The 23014-nt window shown below is 45.2% G+C and overlaps 1 protein-coding gene across 3 annotated transcripts in view; it reads right to left on the bottom strand.

Annotated features, from left to right (window-relative positions):
* The window catches only part of DOCK1 (dedicator of cytokinesis 1), a 510373-nt gene that overhangs the window by 431716 nt on the left and 55643 nt on the right, over window positions 1-23014 (bottom strand). For all 3 annotated transcript variants that reach the window (XM_053584228.1, XM_053584229.1, XM_053584230.1), the window contains exons 3-10: window positions 21625-21665; window positions 18703-18758; window positions 14151-14247; window positions 10732-10880; window positions 6051-6186; window positions 5087-5244; window positions 3503-3584; window positions 2942-3077 (exon numbers count right to left, since the gene is read on the bottom strand). In XM_053584228.1, the coding sequence (XP_053440203.1) occupies window positions 2942-3077; window positions 3503-3584; window positions 5087-5244; window positions 6051-6186; window positions 10732-10880; window positions 14151-14247; window positions 18703-18758; window positions 21625-21665 (855 nt within the window). The remainder of the gene's footprint in view (window positions 1-2941; window positions 3078-3502; window positions 3585-5086; window positions 5245-6050; window positions 6187-10731; window positions 10881-14150; window positions 14248-18702; window positions 18759-21624; window positions 21666-23014) is intronic.

Below are 23014 nucleotides of genomic sequence, written 5' to 3'. Positions count from 1 at the left end.
TGCTCAGGTGTGGTAGGTACAATAGAACTGTACAGTAGAAAGAAAGAGCACATTGGGTTGGGGGACACCATGAAACAGGTGCTGTCAAAGGCAGATGCCCCCAGATGTGCTGAATCCCAGTTATGAGATGGTCTAATGGCAGCAGTGACCGCAGGTCACCGTGGGGCCCATGGTAACTCACAGGTGATCTGGGTTACAGCAGAGCTTCTGGTCCAACTGGACAGAAGTAGGGCAAGAGTGTTATTACTAGCTCCCCAAATTTTGCTCATATCCAGATAGAGATGAGAACCACTGCATTAAAATACAGAGGAACTCCTGTAAGTTGACCACACAGGGACCATAACAAACGGGTCCATACACGGAAGTGGTCGACATGAGGAACTCGTGCTGTACCGATACAGACGTGTACATGTGGTGCATGTCCAGTCTATGAAAATCAGGTCAGCTTAAGGACGTGGTCCGTGCAGGGAGGATCAGCTATGGAGTTCTACTGTACTTCCCTTTTATACCAAACATATACATAGCCGGATCACATGGTGAAACATCCTCCTGCCTGTCCCAGAGTATTGTTTCTAGTTGGAAACTGGAGACTGTACATGTACAAACAGAAAGCCCACGTCCTTAACCCTCACTGACAGTAACACAACAGCCAGCAGGTCTAGGAACCAGCTGCCTGGGGCTTAGGGTTGAGCAGGACATCACCACCCGTGAAGTTTGGGAAACCAAACAAATAATTTCTGGGCAGCTATATCCAGAAGTGAGCAGAGGGACACTGCTCAGTGGACCTGGAAACAGAAATCTTCCAACAAAGGAAAATAAACACCTGAGTATCTCTGAAGCACCTTACATGGGTTCTCCTACAAATCCAAAGAGCTGGGAAGGCTCCAGGTTCCAGTCCCAGCACAGCAGGGCAAGGTTACCGCTTGGTCCTGGCGGAGTACAGACAGGAGGAACCTAGGACCACATGGAGCATCCCTATGTGATCAGCATTATCAGAAGATGAGACAATGGTGGACTCATTACCAAGGATGCACGCTCCAGGGACCAGATAGCGGTCATGTGTCTCAGCCAATGCTACACAAGTGGAGCCTCCAAAAGACCTGCCCTAGGAAATATCCTGGACTCCAGGAATTCATGGAGAACGCCAGGAGGTGGGAGGCCCTAAAGTAACTCCAGACCCCACCAAGCATGGGTGACCAGGGCCGTGTCAGCTAGGCCTATGGCCAACACTTCCTAGAGTAGCAAACCAATGAAACCTGAAAAAGTTCTACTGTACTTCCCTCATCAAAAGAGGGTGAAAACTGTCAGCCTTTGGCCTAGATTCCATCTTTAAGAAACACAGCCATGCACTCAAGGAACGCACACTGTAATCCACCTGGCAATCTAATAACCAGCAGCGGTGCTGGAAAGAGCAGAGACTTGCCCACGCTACAAAGATTTCCCCTCAAAGGTGAAGCGTAAAATACCTGAGACAAAAATGTTTTCTTAAAACTACTGCAGAGGTGGGAAAGAGAAAAGAAAATTCCTAAAAAATGACAAGCATTTCAACTACAATATAGAATTACATGTAAAAGATGCTATAGGTTGTGACAGAGGAGCAATTTTAAAGCACACATTCAAATAATAAGGGGAAAAGATGTAGCCCAAGGCCATGGGACCTGGGAAAAGTGACCACGCCCTCCACGTTTCACTCACATGTGGTAAAATCACGGACCTTTTATTACTTAGCCCTACAGGGAAACAGAAACCAAATCAATGAGCTTCTTTCTCATTATGACTACATCATTGTTACTATTTACTGCTTTGAGAGTAGTAACTCATTTATTTAAATGATTTGAAATATTTTTCCAAAACATCCAAGTGGAGCATAGATGATTTCTAAGCCAGTGACACTACCCTGCATGAGACCAGGATGGTGGACACCAGGCCCTGGTCAAACTCTCAGAATGTACAGGACCAAGGTAAACTGCACCCTCTGGGGTATGATGACATGTCAATAAAGGCCCCTGGCTGTAACAAACGTGCCAATCTGTGACGCTGATGATGGGGAGACTATGGTGGAGGAGGGGGTATAGGAACGATCTATATTTTCTGGTCAATTTTGCTTAAACCTGAAACTTCTCTAAAGATAAAGTTTATTTTAAAAAGGAAGGAGAAAACCAAACTCTGAGTCTCCTGGTAGCCACGGTAAAGGACATCTTCCACAGCTGTTTACACAAAAAATCCAGCCCTGTATCAGGAATCAAGGACTTTCCTGACAGAAATATTCATATGAATCCCAGGAATAAAAAAAAATAAAGAATAAACCCCAGAGGGCTGGGTGATGAAATCCACAGCAACCATAAAAGGGAGAGAAAATCATTTCCCAAAACTATGAAAAATGAGGGTGATACTGGAAGAGGCCAAAGAATCAGAACTTTCCTGGGGACCCTTTTATCTTTCCTTAGTGGAGATAACTGCTCTCTCACTTTCCTTGTGCTCTCACCAAAAATAAGAGAGTACAAACACCGGAGATGCAAAATTACCCACTGTTGGCTGGCCATCCCCCCGACGGCAGGCTCTCCGACCTCCTCACGGCTGTGACCGCCCCATGCAAACCCACTCCGAAACCAGTCACCATCTCCAGAGCACCTGAAACCTCCCAGGACTGGCTTCCTTACAGGGTGAGGAATGAGTCGGGGTCTCTCCCAGGAAAAGATGGGATCCACTTTAAAACCAAATATATGATTCACGCCTGAGCCTGTGGGCCAGAGCCCCTTGGGCCTCACAGGTCGATGCCTGGAAACCACACAAGAAAGAGCTCATAATTTTTTTTTCCTCTCCAACAAAAGAGCTTATAAATCAAAGCTGCCCCCTCTCCAATCAACATTCAGGACCAGTTCTTATTCAAAGTGAACATGATGACCGGAAACTCTCAAGGAGAAAGGGAGGGGTGGGTTACCTGCCACTCCAAAGGGTCGCCGCAGGCCTGAGGTCAGTTTCCTGGTGTTGTTGTCCCTCAGCTCCATGCGACCCACTCGAACAATCTGACAGACAAAACTGATTTTCTCCCTTTTCAGGTCTTTGCTTCCAAGGTCCTAGAAATATTAATTTCCATAAATTATTTTGGAGGACCATTATTCAATGTAAGCTCAATTGAAAAGGACAATAAAGAGACAGATTGAGACTTTATCTTTAGACCAGTTTTTATCATTTTAAAAAGTCATTCATATGACAAAAAGGAACTGAACAATAGGCAATTAATGTGAAGCTAACTTAAGATGCAGGTTTCAGAGAGACAGTTCGATGGTAATAGAGGACATCTTTGCCACGGTGATTTTCAGGGTGGCTACAGACCCGGGAGATGTTGGGGAAGGCACTTTACTTATTAATGTTAAATTAACCTGCACCACAGGCATCCCAAGGACCCTTGTGCTCGTGTAGTAGGGAGTCAGAGGCAAGTCACTAATAGTTGTCATTACAGCAAAGAGCAAGGCAACTCAACATCTCTGGGTGCACTTACAGTAAAAACAGCTCTCAAATTATGTAATCTGTCTATATCTTTAGGCAATCCTGAGCTTGACCAGCGAACCAGGTAGTTTTCGCTTGAAAAAGGAAGAAATAAAAGCAAATTAATTTTCCAAGTATAACATCCACACTGCCTTATAACTAAAACTATGAAGATCCACTATACAGACAACTGTGAGTTTATAAATAACAACAGTAGCAAATAGAGCTACTCATCCATTAACATAAACTGCACAAAATCCTTGGGAGTTTTAATTTGGGGCGTCTTGGGTTATAATTGCAAGGGAACTACTTGCAAATAGCATTTTCAAGGTTTGTTTTCCTTTTTTTTCCTCGCAGTTTTTGGCCGGGGCTGGGTTTGAACCCGCCACCTCCGGCATATGGGGCTGGCGCCCGACTCCTCTGAGCCACAGGTGCCATCCCAAGGGGTTTTTTTTTATTTTAAAAGCCTAGTTATTTATTTAGAATGATGATGGGATAAAATTCCCATCACATTCTCTAACACAATGCATGTTTATTTCACAGATACAACAAACCAAATATCCTATAAAATACAAACCGTATCCTACATCAAGAAGCAATGAAGCCTTCATTAGAAGTGAGAGTGAAATTCACCCACCTGTTCTGTTTCAGTTGTACACTAAGTTTTAAATTTGATACAAGAGATCAAATTTAAATGATACAAGAGAACATAATTAGAGTTTCCACATACACACAGACACGCAAACACATACTTTACGCTTAGTCCAACCATAATTTTTCTATCTGGACAAAGAGACAGTTCTACTGAGGGCCAAGAAAGAACAATGAAGTCACAATATTATGACTCAACAAATATTAATTGCCAGTATGTATGTGGTAGGCACCATTCTAGATGCTACGTTCCAGCCAGTTATCTTGGAGAAAAACTAACAGGACAAAGGTCACATAAATGACATTCACAGAGATCAAAAGTTCAGAAAAGGAAAAAATAATTATTTAGGGAAGTCTGGATATATACAATTCTATGAAGACAGCATAAGAAATGAAATATTACTTTAGTCTTCAGCTGTGTCCTTAAAACATTACGAGAATGTTGCTATGGCTCAGCGCCGGTAGCACAGTGGTTACGGTGCCAGCCACACACAGCTGGTTCAAACCCCAGACCAGCTAAACAACAATGACAACTGCAACAAAAAATAGCTGAGTGTTGTGGCGGGCGCCTGTAGTCCCAGCTACTTGGAAGGCTGAGGTAAGAGAATCACTTGAGCCCAAGAGTTCGAGGTTGCTGTGAGCTGTGATGCCACCATGGCCCTCTACCAAGGGTGATATAGTGAAACTGTCTCAAAAAAAAAAAAAAAAAGTTGCTGCGATCACTATCGCTCCACATGCAGGTAACAACCATACATAAGAAGGATCATGTTAATCCAAAGCCCTAGCCAGTGGCCAAACACCGTCTAGAACACACTCCCGGCTCCACGGCTAGGTGACCTGGGGCGGCCAAGGTCTCCCATCACAAGCGGAACCTGCTGGTCGTTCTGGCACCATTTTCCTCACACTCCCTGAAGAGGAGAAGCAGCAGCCAGGAAGTGTCACCCACCTGATGAATTTGGACTGAACTGGGTCATAAAGAGACATGAGCACTTCGGCATCTTCTCCTATCTTACAAACCACATTCTTGAGGTTGACAAACAAGGCCAGAGACGGGGTCGCAGCAAATTTAGCTTGTCGGTTAATATCTATGTTCTGCTTTTGAGACTGTGAATGCAAAGAAAGTAGAAAGTCACATTAGCTCATGGTTAACCCCGGCTCTGTTCATTTCCTGCAGAACAGAAAAAGGCACTCAGCTCACTGGCCTAACCTAGCAGAGCCAGTCCTGCGGCCACTTTCTTATCACACAATTCTCCACAGTCTGTACTGAGTCGTTTTAGCAACAGGAAACATTCTGGTGCTCAATCAATCAGGATGTACGAGTAGCTTGTTTAATTTTTAGTTCCCTCATAAGACTAGACCCTCCGTGGATATCTCTGTGTTGTACACCATTATGACCTCAGCTCCTGGTACACAGTAGATACAAATACCCAAGAAATACTTGCTAAATTCAGAGATGGCTCAAGCAATCGATTTCTAAATATCTGCTATATACAAGCGTATACCATCAATGGTCACAGAAGACGAAAAGAGACCAATAAGACAAGTGTTCCCTGCCCTCACTGAGCTTGGAAGCGCCCCGGTCCCACCATTCTCAGAGAGGAAACACAGACCGAGTCTTGTTTCCTGTTTGACAGATGCAAACAGTATCATTACGATCCTGTGTCCTAAGTACAATATGCTTACACAGCCCCTCAGGGGACAAACCCTTTCACGTCAGCAGTACCATGTTTGACCGCTGGGCTCCATCCTGTTCATCAGAATAAGGAAACACACCACGCTGTAGTTGTCCCTTCTCGGGTTCTTTTTTTCATGCAAATTCTGGGCTTCATTGACATTTTACTAATGTTGAAAACTGGTACTGAGAAAACGTGTTCAAACGTGGACAGCAGATTACAGAGAGCTGAACTTACTTTTTCTTCTTGCAATCTTTCCTCCACTTGTTTTGAAGCTACTTCATGAGCTCTGAAGAGGCTAATCGTGCTAGTTAGCTCCGGATCCAAAATGTTCCCATCTTCATCTCTAACCACCAGGTCCAAATCAAGAATTCTAGAACAACAAGCATTTATAATTTCATGGGCACAAACCAACCAAGGGGTTTGAATTCCTTAGTATAATTTGATGCCCTGGCAACTGAACAGATGAAAAATCCTAGAAAGTTGGGTTTGCCCACAAATATTAGGGAACATAATTCTATGAGGTCACTTTAACTCAAAAACATACCTCCTTAGGAGAATGTAAATAAAATCACTAATTTTATTGCCAATGCAATAGTGGCTTTGTCTTCCAATGAGAAATTTTGTAGATGTACAAAGCCCAAGTGAAATGTGAATATAAATGCACACATTCACACACACACACACACACACACACTATAGCATTCACATATGAATCCACAGGCCCAAACACATGAAGGTGGCAGTTGTGTCATCAACACTAAGTTGGGGAAAAAGAGAGAGGGGGAAAAATTAGAACACAGACACACCTACCAACCTGTTTACAACCATCTCCAGTAGGGCCCAGCGCACAACTTCCCTTCCACCTTGAGTCATTTCTAATCCCTACATTAGGCCACTGGGAAGTTTTCAATAAAGATGTTCTATTGTGTTGGACACCAAACATATGGACGTTATCCACAATAGTGTTAAGCAACTTCCTGGCCAGGTGGCTACATTTAGTAGCCAACTTAACTCATGCACAACATCTGGATAATAAATCTGTCTATACGTGGAAATGTTGTTTGGAAAATTCTGATTTCCCCAATCCCCACAAAATCTTCAGGTGATTTTTACCAAAGATTTTACTTACAGAATACACAAAGGCAATTATGTAACGAATGAAATCAAGGACCGTGCTATTGCAGCACATTCTGGTTTTGTTCTTCCTAAGACATGAAAGTCCTAGGGCAGGAAACTACCCTAGACTTCTCATACCCTGCCCTTGGGATGACATTCCCGTTCTCAGCAACCACAGAAACAAGCTATTTTTTTTCATCATAGGATAAAGGAAAGAGAATCTTCTGAATGGTATATTTCAATTAGAGAATAACTTGAACAGCTACAAATTTAAGAGGAAACTTGAATTGCTCATCAACACTCCATGTGGACACACTAACCTCAGACCTCTCTTCTTCCACTCACCTTACAGCTAGATATGAGTCTAGGGCAAATATAGCTGGTTCTGGGCATTCCACCGAACCGCTTAATTTGGAAGGCAATTAAAAAAACCTGGTGTTTTCCTTTTAATATATATTGAGCAAATTCCACTGATGGTGAAGCAGGGCCAACTGGGCAAGCAGCAAGAAGTTAAACAGACCAACAGAGGCTTTCTCAATGCATGTAAACAGCCTCCATAGTTGCAATGTTTGTGGGTGCCTCAGGAGGAATAGAAAGACATTTGAAGAAAATAAGTCCTTTACAGTCTCATGAGTTATCTTTGTTACATGTTCGCTAACAAGGCAAAGCCTCCCCCACCTCTCAAATACAACTACTTACACCAGCCCTGAACCTGCTCCTGAGAGGTGTCAGTGCTGCTGGGGCGTGGTCAGAGCCAATGTTGGTGGAAGCGTGGCCAGTTACAGTGTGGGCGGGTCAGTTCTGGGGGACGTGGCCAGTTCTAGTGTGGGCAGGGTTACTTCTGCTGGAGGCTTCATTAGTTCTGTTGTAGGTGTGGCCAATTCTGGAGAGAGGTGGGGTCAGTTCTAGTGTGGGTGTGGCCAGTTGCAGTGGGGGCGGGGTCAGTTCTGATGGAGGCATGGCCAGTTCCAGAGGGAGGCATGGTCAGTTCCAGTGTGAGCAGGGCCAGTTCTGTTGGGAGAGTGTCAGTTCTGTGGGAACATGGTCAGTTCTTGGGTAGGTGTGGCCAGTTGGGAGGAGGCAGGGTCAATTCTACTGTGGGCAGGGTCAGTTTTGGTATAGGTGTGGCCAGTTCCGGTGAGAGGCACTTCTGGAGTAAGTGGGGTCAGTTCTAGTGGGGGCATGACCAGTTGGCAGGGGCATGGTCAATTCTGGTGGGGGGGGGTTGGTTCTATTGGGGTCATGGTCAGTTCTGGTGTAGGTGTGGCCAGTTCTGGTATAAGTAGGATCAGTTCTGTGGGCAGGGTCAGTTCTGGTGAGGGTGTGGTCAGTTCTGGTAGGGGCAGGCCCAGTATGGGGCAGGTACAATCACAAAGCGCCTGGCTTTAGCAGATCCAGCCAGTAAACAACAAAACTCCCTAAAGCAAAGCATCAGGTCTGGGCCCTACCCCATCCTACCTCTACAGCAAAGCACCAGGTCTGGGCCTTACCCCAACCTACCTTTACAGCATGCCACGGAATCACCTCAGACCTGCCAGGTCTGGGCCCTACACTAGCCTACCTCTACAGCAAAGCACCAGGTCTGGGCCCTACACCAGCCTAACTTTACAGCATGCCAAGGAATCACCTCAGACCTGCCAGGACAAGTAGTCAGACCCATTTCACAAAGGAACAAACGAACTTAACCTCAAGGGAAATTATTTATTCCAATACCAAATATCTGCAAGAGCCCAGAGCCTGGATTCTGCATCGGAAGCCTCCCATGGCAGAAAAACACACGGTCCAGAATGCTGCATGCAGGCCACCAGGTAAAGAGCTTCCCTCACCAACCACCCTCCGTACGTTGCTTGGCAGCCAGCTGGCTCTAAATATGCAATCTCCATAATGAAGATGAACTTACCACAGTAAGGTACTCTAGAGATTAATTCCACGGAAGCATAAGCAGCTATAAGAATGGAGGTTGTACCTTCTCCACCCGGAAATTATGTGTAAAATTGTGTGGGTCTGTGTTATGCATGTGCGTTTTCCTGGAGGGATAATCCATGGCCTTCATCACATTCTCTAATGGATTGCAAAACCCCTCCCACCTAGGCTAGAAAAAGTAGATAGAAAAGGTAAGAACACCTAGGTGATGAGTGAAAAAAACACAAAGGTCCTTCTCCTTATTAAATCCATCTATCTTAAAATCAAACATTCAACACTGTGATATTATTTTGTATTATTTTGTTTTCTGAAGTTAAGAAGATATGCAGAGCCTTGGGCTTTAGAGAAATTATGGAGTAGCCTGGAGAGTCTTGGGCAAAAAAATTATCTTATTAAGGATTATATTTCCTATCGAAGTAGTAAATCACATTTGGAAACCCCTCCTTCCTTAACTAGATTGTTCCGTGATATAATGTACTTTGCTAGCTTCCTGCAGCCAAATTAAGCAGGTGGTCTGTGAACATAAGTTCAAAATAAGATACTCCAATAGAAAATAAAATCAAAGCCCCACAAGTTTGGGGTTTTCAGCAGGTGGTCTTGAAATAGGTTTGACTGCAACAATATCTAATTTTATATCCAAAAGTACATAGCTTTCTGGAAAACAAAGTCAAAAACCTTTGCCTTATACCATTTCTAATCCAAACTCTACACTTTGCTCATAATGTAGCTTTCAGAAACTTTTCCCACCTGAAAATAAAAATTACTAGAAAATTATGTGATTAATTCTGATTTCACAGAAAGCTTCTTTAGTTACCCAGGGCTCCCTTCAGCCTAATGGCTGGAGGCAAACCCTTCCTTTCTCTGAATTCCAGGGCCCAGTGTGGGAAATGAGAGGGTTGGACTAAACCAGAAGTTTTCCAAATCTGCTGTCCAGCATGGTCCAACTCTATTTTTAAAAAATGAGACTTCCAGCCAGCATCCCAAACATCATAAGAACCTTAAAGGGTGGATCTTAGAATTCTGTATTTTGAAAGCTATCCAACTGTTAGGACGTAGAATAGCATTTGGGATCCAGGTGAACAGATAATTTTTAAGGCTTCTGGCAGCTCTGATATTATATTTAGAAATAAACATACGAGGTGGGAAAGGACATGGCCTTGTTCTAGCTACAAAACCTGGCAGAATTAGGATCTGAACAGCTCATTTCCCTTCAGCATTAGAAAATTAGTGTTAACACTAGAATGTGCCACCAATTGGGGGGGGGGGGTGTGAACACACCGTCACTAACGGCATTCAAGCAGAGGTGAATAGACGCTGGCTATACATAGAAACTTCTGCAAGACACAAAATTGCACAAAATGTGTTGTCTAAATTCAAATTTAGCCAGGCTCTATTTCTGCCTGTGAAATCTGGCAAGCCTACAGGGTGGACAGGTTTTCAGGTGATTTAATGTCCATTCCTCTCTAGGAACTCAGGATTCCACAGAGAGAAACCTAGAACCTGCTTGGTGTCACCACCAAGCTGTCCTTTCTCACTACCCAAGAAACTCGCCCCCAAAAAATCTGAACTCAAAGTCAAATATCAGGAGCAGAAAGCAAAAGTTCCTGTTAGGAGAAGTAAGGTCCCCTCTGGAAGGCGAAAGTGACAGGCTCCCAGCTTCTGGGCTCGATCACTTGAAGAATGAAGACTCGGAAAACTTTCCCGATTTTCAGAATCCAATAGAAAATACCTCATCCTCCTCAAAATGAAAACCATACCATTATTTTGATGTTAGAAATGTTGTCTTAGGATAAAATGTGATTTTGGTCTCAAGGCTTATGATAATGTTATTATATTGGCTAATTTAAGCATGAAATCATCTTTCAAACAAACAAACCTGTTTCCATAATCAATTTTGGCTGTGACCTTCTTCTTCAGTTCTTTGAGCTCATCCTGCGGCAGAGTTCCAGAAAGAATCTGCGACCGCCACTCAATAAGGTCGTAGATCATGTTCCGCACGCTTCGAAACATCTCCCTATTATCTTGCTATCAAAAGAGGGAAAAGCCGGTTGTAAAGCTTTTGATATAAAATAGCACCGCAGAGTTAGCACAGAACCGATGCGTACACACAAGGTCTATGTACTCTATTCATTAATGCTGAAATTAAAAAGTGTTTTTAGCATAACCTGGAAGACACTGCATGGAATTTGGTTTCTATGAGACACTAAAAGGATAAAAAGTAATGCACAATCCCAAAGATTCCATCCAACATTCCAGGTGTACACGACAGAATGAAAAATCCACCCCAGCAGGGGAGCGGGGCTTCCAACTTCATGGCCTGTTCACCAGCATCTAGCACCTGGCCTATGGATAGGCAAGTCTTAAAGCTCCTTCAGAATTAGTCTAAGCCTAAAGATCTGGATCCTACAAGTTGCATCTGGTCTTCAGAATACCCCAATCCAGGGTAGTATTGGCACTAAGAAACTGATCACCAAGCCTTGCTGTCAGCTGAGCTATCCAGAAAAACATGCTACTCTGGGCTGGCTCCCTGGCCCACTGTGATGCATCCGGCCCACGCAGACACACTGCTTCTGCAAGAAGCCAGACCCCATCTACCAGCTCTTGATGCTTTTATGCCAAAGGAAAATGTAAATAAGATGCAAAATTCACACTTCTTTCCACTTTCTAAGTATTCTGATGGGATTGATGCTACAAAGAAAAGCAAGGGTTTGCAATTGCAAGAGTGCAATCTTCAAGGAAATGAGGGAGCGTCTACAGGGAAAAGAACCCAGTGGTTCTTTCTGGGAAAAGAAATCTAAGTGGAACCTAATGTGATATAATTCTTAACATCATGGCCCCTTTAAAAAATTAAGATCTCAGCACTTTGGGAGGCCAAGGTGGGAAGAAGACTGAGGCCAGGAGCCTGAGGCCAGCCTGGGCAACACAGGGAGACCCTGTCTCTACAAGAAATATGAAGTATTTTTTTTAATTTTTTAAAAATTAAAATGTGCTCATTGCTTCTTTTATAAAAAAAAGAAAAGAAAGAAAAGTCCCCCTCTCCATATCTGAACCATGCTATTTCTACTATGTCACCTTATTTCTGTGAGCTTCTAACATCTCCACTGCCCACTCCTCAGACACCATAACAGGCTATTTTATATTCCATGAGCTTGTCTTTATAATGTTATCCTAATTTTACTTTCTTAAATGAAAGCTAAGTAGTCAAAATTAATGATTTGTTAACAAAATTACATTCATTTCACTCTTACTGATTCTCCTTGTCCATTTCTCTAACATCTTACTAACATCTACAATCACAGAGCAGAGCAAAAAGTGTATATTTAAAAAAAAAAATCATCTTTGGCTTAGCCATGCACAAATCCAACAGTGTAAATCCATCAGAAGCAGACGGAAGCTGTGTCAGGAAACCCAGGTGATCGATAAGAATGCCTCTTCCAGGGATTCATGGCTGAAACTACCCACTGACATAATAGTCAGCAGCAAGTCCTGTTTGTTTTGTTGCCATATTTTTGTTTAAAAAATTGCTAAGTTGAACATGAAACACCGACTATAAAATTGCTCAGATTTACACAAAACATTCATGGCTAACTTTACGCTTTTAGGTTTTTGAGTGTGTTTGATGAACAATTACTGTAACTGCTTATTACGGAGCATTTATAGGAAACCACTGTATAATCAAAAACCACAAGCCTGCCCAACAAGCAGCTGTGGGGCTGCAGGAAGTTTTCTATGCTCCCAAGAAATTAACGTACTGACTTCCTTCCAGAGCCCTTGCGTGGTGATAATAACATTAGCATATGAGAAATCAACACTCTGAATAGAAATACGGGCTTAACAAAAGCTAATCTTCTGCAAATATGAATTTATGTGCAAAGAAAATGCCCCGAGGGAATATGAAATAGAAGATGTCAGAGTTTCAACCTCTCCCCATTAATAAGGCTTCTTCTGTGATCAAAAGAGCCGGACAATTGCACACGAAGCTAGAATGCAAACTATTTCCCTATCTCGTCATAAACATGGGTAAATCTAGATGGTCATAGTTTTTCTTAAATGATAAAGAGGCATTACCTACTGTCAGACAACAGCAAAACAATAAATAGTAATGCCCCTCTACTGCTTCCATAGTAAGCACCTCTTACTGTTTAAAAGCAGGTTTTAGGCTGGGCCCAGTGGCTCACGGCTGTAATCCCAGCCCTCTGGGAAGCTGAGGTGGGCGGATCACCTGAGCTCATAGGTTCAAGACCAGCTGGAGCTACAGTGAGACCCCGTCTCTAAAAATAGCAGGGCTCAGCAGCTCACCCCTGTAATCCTAGCACTCTGGGAGGCTGAGGCAGTTGGATAGCTTGAGCTCACGAGTTCAAGACCAGCCTAAGCAAAAAGCGAGACCCTGTCTCTACTAAAAATAGAAAAACTGACACAAGAGTATCACTTGAGCCCAAGAGTTGGAGGTTGCTGTGAGCTATGATGCTATAGCACTCTAACCCAAGTTGACAGCTTGAGGTGCCTATAGTTCCAGCTACTTGAGAGGCTGAGGCAACAACAAAAAAAAAATAAAAATAAGTAAAAATAAATATACTTCACAGTTTTAAAAATAAATAAATAAATAATCAAAAAAGCAGGTTTTAGTTTTCACAATGAAAATATAAACTCTGAGGCGATGTCAATGCAGACTACCTGATCTTGTGTTCCATACCTTAAAGAGAGCATATTTCCCTTTCCAACACAAGGAAACACAAGGGGCCTCTGGCCCCTGCCTCTACAGCCCACTGTATTACACAGCATGGTTGCACCCCAACATGAGGCAGGTAAAGGGCACACAATCCCCGAAAGTGGCCACGCCACTTTGCCCTTTCTGAGTTAGGAACTATCCCAGAAATTCTACTATTAAGGTTCCCATGGAAAGAAAAACATCTCATTGGTACAGCAAGGTCTGAAAATTCCATTTTCTATTTATTTTTCCCCCAGAGACAAAGCCTTGCCCTGTTATCCAAGAGGGAGTGCAAGGGCACAATCCTAGCTCCCTGAAGTCTCAAATTCCTAGGCTCAAGTGATCCTCCTGCCTCAGCCTCCCAAGCAGCTAAGACTACAGGTATGCTCCACCTGCCTATGTTGTTTTGTTTGTTTGTTTGTTTTTGAGATAAGGGTTTTTCAGTGTTGCCTAGGCGGGTCTCAAAGTCCTGGTCTCAAGCAATCCTCCCACCTTGGCCTCCCAAAGTGTTGAGATTTCAGGCGTGAGCCACAGCACCCAGCCCATTTTTTATTTTTAAGCTTTGACTGAACATCCACTCTGCTCACCACATAGAGCTGCCTCCAGATGGTGGACCACTCTCGGAGCGTTGTGGTGACTTCCTGGATGAGGGGGAGGTCACCCGGGATGACTGTTTCATGTTGCCTGGGATGAAAGAAGGAAAAAGCAGCTGAGTCCATGATCTCATTAACTGCTACTCACTGCACCTGGTAAACTCCAACTCCAGGCCATGGAGTCTAATATTTAAACAAATGGAAAGAAAATATACAAATAAGACTGTGTTCACACAGATAAGCACATACATACATCTCTACAAATGACAAGTACAGAACTTGAGAATGTTCATACATTATCCGGCACGTAAGCCATCTACTTCGTATGTCAAGGTAAGATGAAGGAGGCAAATAATATCCCATTAAAAGTCCACAGAACGTCCAGGTCTGGCAAGCGGGAAGTGTATTCAGAATACACACACCCATCTATCTTAAAGATGCCATAAATTGCAAGCGGCCTGTGTGGCATTAAAATGCAGGTTTGGGTTAAGATTATTTTTACATTTCCATCATGCATAAAACTCATTATATGATAATACATGAAGCGGTTATCCTTGGCGAAATACGAGAGAGGTTACAGCTTTCAAATGTCCGTGGTTATTCTCTCTGATCCCCACACTCTGATTATCCTCTTATCCTTTTCCCTCCACCACAAGAGATTAACCCTTGAATTATTCTTAATTCGTATTTAATACATTGGTTTGCATCAAGTCGACCATTGTTTTCTTGTCAAACGCTCTAGGTCAGGCGCTATGCAGAGTCCAGCTCAGACTACCTGGGACTGGGTGAGAGACTGAGTGTGTGACATGGCCAGTCTGGCTGGCTGGCTCCAGAGGTCGTCCGTGTCCTAACAGAGAAGAATCTGGCTAGCAGGCAGTGTCCAGGGACACCTACATCACTTGATTTTCACAGCACCCTGATCAATGGAAGGGATCCCAACTTTGGCTCACAATCCAGGTGCTTACTTGCAATGACTTACTGATGGTGGGGGAGTCCTTGGAAAGGAGCTGGTCTTGTGGCAAGTTCTAAAACAAGATGTCTGAGGGACAGGTGCACATAAGACTACCCCCCAAAAAGTACTATTGAGAATGACCCTTTGATGGGAGATCATCAGTTTCTACGGAGGGGTAGCCCTGCCAAGCCTGTCACCAAGATTCCCAGTAAGGATGTCGGTGGACGTGTGGTTCATCACACCCTCCAGTGTCATCCTCACAACACCCACAGGGAGGGAGTTCTCTCCACCTGCACCTGGGACATTTTTAAGCAACTGAGCTATCTTCACGCTGAGTCCACCAAGCCCTCTTCACACTGGTTACGAGAAGCTTGGGGCTCAGTTAGAACTCCTTTCTCCACAGACTAGGGCCTGGGCCAACTGAGGTGGTTCATGCCTGTAATCCCAGCACTCTGGGAGGCAGAGGCAGAAGGATCCCCTGAGCTCAGGAGTTCAAGATCAGCCTGAGCAAGAGTGAGACCTGGGCTCGGCGCCCATAGCTCACTGGTAGGGTGCCAGCCAATTACACCAGGGCTGGCAGGTTCGAACCCAGCCCAGGCCTGCTAAACAACGACAACTGCAACAACAACAACAAAAAAAATAGCCAGGTGTTGTGGCGGACACTTGTAGTCCCAGCTACTTGGCAGGCGGAGGCAAGAGAATCGCTTAAGTCCAAGAGCTTGAGGTTGCTTTGAGCTGTGACAACACAGCACTCTATAGAGTGGCAAAGTGAGACTCTGTCTCAAATAAACAGACAAAAAAAGAGTCAGACCCTGTCCCTACTAAAAATTAGCTAGGCATTGTGGCAGGTACCTGTAGTTCCAGCTACTCAGCAAGCTGAGGCAAGATCACATGACCCAAGAGTCTGAGGTTCTGTAAGCAAGGCTGACACCAGGGCAAGAGAGTGAGTCTCTGTCTCTCAAAAAAAATGGGCCCTCAATCCCAGCACCATGTCCTGGTCTCAGTTCTGATTCCTTCACACCTTCCTAACTTTTGTGGGGCCTCATCTGTCCTTGGATTAACGTGCCAAACTGTACTTGATCTGGCTTTATCATGTTACCCCCATTACCACCTTGTTGCCCACTGGGGATCAGGAACACTCAAACCCAACAATGCCAAGCTCCCAGGACTGCTTTAAGACGCAGGGGCAGTGTCGGGCAGAGCGTCTGTGGGAAGGACTAAAGGAGCGGCATGGGGGCGCAGTGGGGGGATGCTGGGGAAAGGATAGGAAATTTCAGTTAGAGGGAAGGAGTAAGTCCCAGAGCTCTACCTACAACATGGTCACCACAGTTAATGGTGATGTATTACATACTTGAAAGCTGCTCAGAGCAGATTTTACGTCTTCTCACCACAGATAAACGGCAAGTCTGTAAGATAACGCACATGCTGACCAGCTTGATTTTCCAGCCCACAACACATACACACTTCAAAATGTCATGATGTGTACCATAAATGTATATAATTTTTATTTGTCAATTGAAAAATAATAGTTTTAAAAGACAATGAATGGGACACAGCAGATGCCCAGCCAACAACGGTGATTCTTCTTAGTTGCTCGGCTCTGCATAACTGGATGAGATGACAAGTCAGGGCTGGAGGCCCCAATCTCAGTGTCACCCACAGAGAGGCCACAGCTGAAGGTGAGGGCAACAGAGGCCAGGTCTAGAGGGGAGGACAGCAAAGAAACAGGAGGAGCCAAGGTCAGACAGGCCTGCGAGTAGAGGGCAGGGGACAAAGGCGACGGTGAGGCAGCCAAGCTGTAAAGAGGACAGAGAGGATCAGAGCCCACACAGAGCGCTCAGTGACCGGGCAGCCACCAGCACCTAGTGCTACAGGGAAGCTCCCGAACAGGGCCAGGAAGACATCACCAAGCCTGGGTGTAGGGAGGCAGTGGGAGGGAGGTGGGAGGGAGGTGGGAGGGAGGTGGGAGGGAGGTGGGATTGCCTTGGTTACGGGGAAAGACACAGACTAGGTGGTAACAGGCATATCGTGACCATTTGGAACATGAGAGTGAGAGGGGGCCAGTGTGCATAGAGAAGAGAGAGACTGGGCAGGAGATCCTTGAAGAGGGTCCACACCCTGCAGGAGACCCGACAGGAGAGGCAGCATGTGAAAAACAGACCCTGCAGGAAAGAGGGGGATAAACTCGGACAGCAAGAAGGTGGGAGGTTGGGGGGGTCATGGGCAATGGAAAAGAGGAATGACCAAGAACAGGAGTCAAGGTGCACGTCCCTTCACAGCCACTTGGGGAAGGGGGAGGGCTGAGGTCACCTGTCAAGCCTGAGGGCAGCGAGGGTTGAGTGGAAGCCCCAAGGCAGACAGGCAGGGCTGGGAACAGAGTGTGGGAACAACCCCAAGGAACCCAGAGCATGTGAAGGAAATCAGTTCTGTCCAAACTGCTCATTTCACCATCCCTCCATTCCCTCGCCCACAGTGGGGCCCCTGAGTCCAGAAGACCCAGTAAAAGGAACCGAACATGTCCCCTCGGCCCGTCTGGATGAGTGTGACACATTTATTGAGAATTGGAATGATTGCTTGTTCACCTTATTCTCACGCTTCACAATTAAAATTTACATATATTCATTTGTGTACATCAAGCGGCTTTTAAAAAAGAAATCAATCTTACACAGACTGACGTGAGGATTCTGATACAAAGCACGTCAAACGCACACTTTTTCCAGTTATTTCCATAATAGGGTAGAAGTTCCAAAACGTTCCTTTCTTTTTCTTCCCCTTAAAGCTTTGCATACAGAACATTTTACCTATCTAAAAAAATACCATATTGCAGGTCATCACCATTCATGCCTCTAAATTATTTTCTCCCTTTTAATTATGCTTCACGCAAGTACAGAACCTGCGCCGCCCTTTTCATATGTTAAGGGTATAGTGCCTGGAAAGGCAATTTTGTAATCAGCCAAAGAGATGTCATTATGCAGTAATCATATGATTAGTAATTTTATAATTTACATATTTAACTGAGTGTGAAGACGGAGCCGAGACAAAAAAAGAAAACATTTTAATGTGCCTTCTTCCAAGTTCACACCTGGTTATTCATTTGCCATTCCTGCCTAATGGGTTCCTCTTCCGCAAATGTCCTTTTAATGATCTTATACATCAGTTTTATGACCTCTAGGAAACATACATCACAATTAAACAAAATGTAAATTCATATATGTCCCAATTTAACAACTGTTGCCATACCCTAAATTCCATTTGTATCACAGCCTGCAAAGTCTTCCCTAAAAAGGGACTCAGAGCAGGGGGGGATAGTGTGGAATCTCTGCCAAATGGGGATCTCAGAGAGCACCAGGACCAGTGCTTTCCAAAACTGACCTCGGGTTCAAGGATGACTACAATTATGATGCTGACTTCAGACTCTTCGTAGCTCAAAGCCATGTCATCCACAACTCAGAATGACAAGTCCTCCTTTTCCTCCCCCAAATTAGCCGACCACGCCCATTGTCCTAACTCCCTAATATTACCCCACCACACGTAAGAGCAGGCATATGAAATAGAATAGCTGCAATTCTTCATTTGAACATGAACTAGACTCACCCTTTTCCTTCAACGATCGCTTCTTTAAGATGAATATATGAAGCCGGAAATATACCCTTTAGGGGTTAAAAAAAAAAAAAAAAAAAGACAGTAGATTATATTACCAATATGAATACCGATCAAAAATCAAACAATAGCCCAAAAAGGGTGAAGGTAGAGGTGGCCAGATCACTACTAATTCTGCAAGTCTTCGCGAGCCCCATGTACAACATATCAAAGAAATGGCAAGGAAGTGGAAAAGACAGCAACTCAACCAGCCTGCACGCCAGTAGGTGTCTCAGAAGGAGCGGACAACATGCTTCCAAAGGAAAAGTCCCACAAAGGCATAGGCAGGGGGCCATCTTCTCTGTGGCTCACACCTCCTTCCCACTGCTGACCCTGCCACAGGCAGATCCAAGGACAATGGATGCCTAAAAAGTGATTCTTGATGACAAATTTTATCAAAAGTTGGTTTAAACTACTGATTGTCACTTGTACACTGACCATGTACCTCGACCCCTAGGAGGTTCTTGTCGATCTCCCAAGAGGGGTCATTGGCAAAATACAGGAAGGTGGGCCAGATGCTACCCAATCCGCACAGCTGCAGGAGTCGGGCGGACAGAGCAGCTTCTGTTCAGCGGGGCTCTGAGTCTCCTAAGCACAGAGCACCTATGAGCTGACCAGAACGCAGCCCAGGGGAGATGGTCTCTCAACAGGACTCCTGGTGTCAGGAATGGTCTGGGAAGTTCCGGGAGGAACTTTATCGGGAGTTTGGGTCCTGCTTCATGAACAAGGAAGATAACTCAGTCCCTGGAGAGAAGCAGAGGCAAGCACAGGAAAGGCAGGCTGGGGTCTTGGGTCTGTGGGAGGTTTAGTGCCCACGGCAGACACCACGAAGTGGCACCCCTGCGGCTTCCAGGTACCTGTGCTGGAAATGGGAACTTCCAATTGGGCCTCCCTGGCATTTACACAGGAGAAGCAGAAACCAAACTACTAATCATGCCTGGGAAGGGCCCAGGGCAGAGGAGGAGGCAGAGGAGGAGGCAGAGGGCAGAACGGACCTGGTAGGCACCACTGATTCACGTTCCTCCAGCCTGCCAGGAAAGCGACCGTATTCCAGAGAAAGAATTACAACAAAGAGGGAAGGCGGCAGGCAGAGAGTTAGAGACTGAGCCACAGAGAGGACTAGGGAAGCCCAGCACTGGGCTCCCGTCCAGGTCCCAGGTGTCCGGAACACCTCCAAATCCCAGGATGGGTGCAGGACACAGAGGGCATCTTTCCATGACAATGGCAGGTGTGTACCCAGACAGGGGAGGAAAACAAGCCAATTCCAGCCCTGCCTATGTCCCCAGGCAAAGACACCCCTCAGCTTTCACAAACCCACTGGAGGATCATAAAGCCACAGGGGGCTGGATGAGGCTGGACACACCTGGAGGTTTGAAATGAGCAACTTAAGCTGGGGCCATTCGGGCCAGGCCCCAATCACTTGCTCATTTTTAAGTATCTGTATGAAGGTTGCTCACAGAACACCTGGAGTCAGGATTCCTCCAGGCCACACGCTACCCAGCTCTACTAGGTCAATGAGCTGCTGTACATGGGCACCCAGCGGGCACCATGGGCACCGGGCGTAGCAGAGGGAATAGAAAGACCCCAAACTGGGGAGGTGAGCATGAGAACCAAATAAAACATCAAGGAAAAGTGAACGGCTTGTCTGGGGCAGGCCCAGCCCACAAACAAAGCTTTGTCCTGAGTAGGGATGGGGGGTATTGGTCATGATCCTCATCTCTTTGTTACTGAAGTCTTCAACTGTTCCTTTTCCAGATGAAACTCAGGGCTTTGTTTGCAGGAACACGTTCAATTGCAGAAAGAGGAATCGGTGTGAAAATAGAACTTTCCTGGATAAATCTATTCCACCATCCACCTGTTTGCAAGATATCTTGCCCCAACCTCAAAGCTGCAGGCCACTGGATGTGTGGAGACCCACAGCTCAGGCCAAGCTTGACAGGGTTGTGGGGAGAGGTCTTTGCTCTTGAGCTGCTGGACTCCAGAAACCTTATTACAGGCTCAGAACCACAATTGAGAGTCCAGCCCAAAAAGGAGAGGCAAATTTAAGACACAGAAGTAAAATGAACCATCCGTCAAGTATAATTAGATATCAAAACATAGAAGTTAATGGGGACAGCCAGACCACGGTTTAGAATGGATGCAACTTCAAAATCGTCACATGGTAGAATGAAACAGGAGAGCCATAATTAGGTTTTGTGAGGCTAAGAATGTCGAAGCCACAACAGAATGGTGTGTAGGAATGTCCACCACGATGCTCCAAGGTGTAATTACAGGACTTAGTTTCAGAAACTCAAACCACTGTGCATGCGAACCACCCTGGCTGAGCAGAGAGACCCTTTGCTCACCCTGGACTGAAGCAGGGATTATTTCAGTTTATATATGAAACCAGCACATGGTACCCCTTGATTGCACTAATGTACATAGCTATGGTTTAACAGTAAAAAAAAAAAAAAGAAAAAAAATAATAACAAAGGCCCCACCTCTCAACAAAACAAAAAAAGAAAGAAAGAAATGAGCACACAGGAGCTCTGCAAATCTGCTAATTTATCAAGCATAGGACAAGGCTGAAAATTGTGAGCGTTATCTTCTACTTCTAGAGTCATCATACCCAGATCATTCTCTAACACAAAGGGTGCCTGAATGGGGTACGAAATTCTATCAGGAAAGCAAGAGAAGAGTGGGCCGGCACTTTGTCACAACCCCAGGGGAAGCTGCCAAACAACACCAGCTAGCGTCCATTCCGACCAGTATAGTTTTTTAAATTCAGAGAAAGAGTTATAGAAGTAAAACTCTTAGACACAAATGAGATAGAATGGATTTTCTCTCCCAGTGTGATTTATGAAGGGACACACATTGTGTTTAATAAAACAGGCTTACCTTTTTGGACTTCTTTCTTAAGGTGTAACCTCTGTACCAGCCTAGACAAACACAAGGTTGAAACAGTTAGTTCAAAGAGCCGCAGCAGGGTTTTAACAACAACTTCACAGTACACGGAACTCATTGTTTTGCAGAACCAGAGAAGTGAGTTTGTCACCAAAATTCAATAAGCCTCATGCTTTGGAGAGAACGATGGGCATCTGGACAGTGTCCTTGGAGCACAGCGAGTGACCTTCACACAGGCTGCTTGCCTTCCTGTCCGCATGCCTCACACGGCCCTGGAGCTGCAGTAACGTTAAGATGCACAGTTCTGAGAGGGCCTGTCCTATCGGCCACCTCCCCTGACTGGGCTCCTTGTATAGCATTTTCCTCTCTCTCCCTCTGCCAGGGCTAGACCAGGGTGTCTCCAAGTGCACATACCAGCATCCCCACATCACCAAGAGCTGCCCGGAAACAGAAAACCCATTGAGAGCGAACTTCCTCCCTCTTCCCTGGAGCGGCCACAGCCTCACAAAGTACCTTCTGTGCCAAAAATGCGGCCTCAACAGGAAGTGCCAGGGCTGGGGACACGGGCCACCTACTGCCTTCGGAGTTGGCCCAGCTCCCACCTCCCGGCCCCTCCAAGTGGGGAGAGAAAGGAGACAGAACAGGAAGAAGAGTGTACTAGAGCTGCAGGCCCACAGTCAACTCAGGGGGAGAGTCTCTCCAACAACAGAGCAGACCTGACCACGCCCTTGGCACCCCCATCACACTGAGGGCAGAAATCTGTCCCCACAAACACCCAGGGTTCCGTGGCCAGGAACCAATCTCTGACCACCCTCATCACGTGACATCGGGGGACATTTTCATCCCACACCCAGAAGTCACCGCTCACTACCTTGCTTCTAGAAATCAAACCAAAAGCTCAGAGGCAAATCCCAAGTCTGTTACGCAGGTACAAAAGGGCCCCTTTTACAGAGAGAACACAGGAACAATGTAAATTCCCACATAATAACCAAATATTGAGGTTTTCTACACTACGAAAAAGTCAATCCCCAGGAACCAAGTTTGTGAGATTAGAGAGTAAGCTCAGACGGGGCTGAAAACAGGCTGAGGCTGTGGCAATCGACCACCACCCCTCAAAAAGTAGGTCTTACCAACCAGGGTTGAAGAGGATAATTGGGAACCAGAAAATGATGGTGTCAAAATGAGAGAAATCCTCAAGGGATTATCAAACAGATATTTTCTAAATATCCAGAAAAGGAGATAGAAACTGCCGAGACCTTTGTTAAGGATTAGCGAAGACCCAGGATTGGCCAACTGAAGCCACTTCACTTTCTTGACATAGAAACTAAAGAGATTGATTGGGGGCTCAGAGATACAAAATGTCTAAATTTCAGCCACACGCTTG

The sequence above is a fragment of the Nycticebus coucang genome, chromosome 3, assembly GCF_027406575.1.
Source record: "Nycticebus coucang isolate mNycCou1 chromosome 3, mNycCou1.pri, whole genome shotgun sequence".
Lineage (NCBI taxonomy): Eukaryota > Metazoa > Chordata > Mammalia > Primates > Lorisidae > Nycticebus > Nycticebus coucang.
This window is presented reverse-complemented; position numbering and strand designations above follow the sequence as displayed.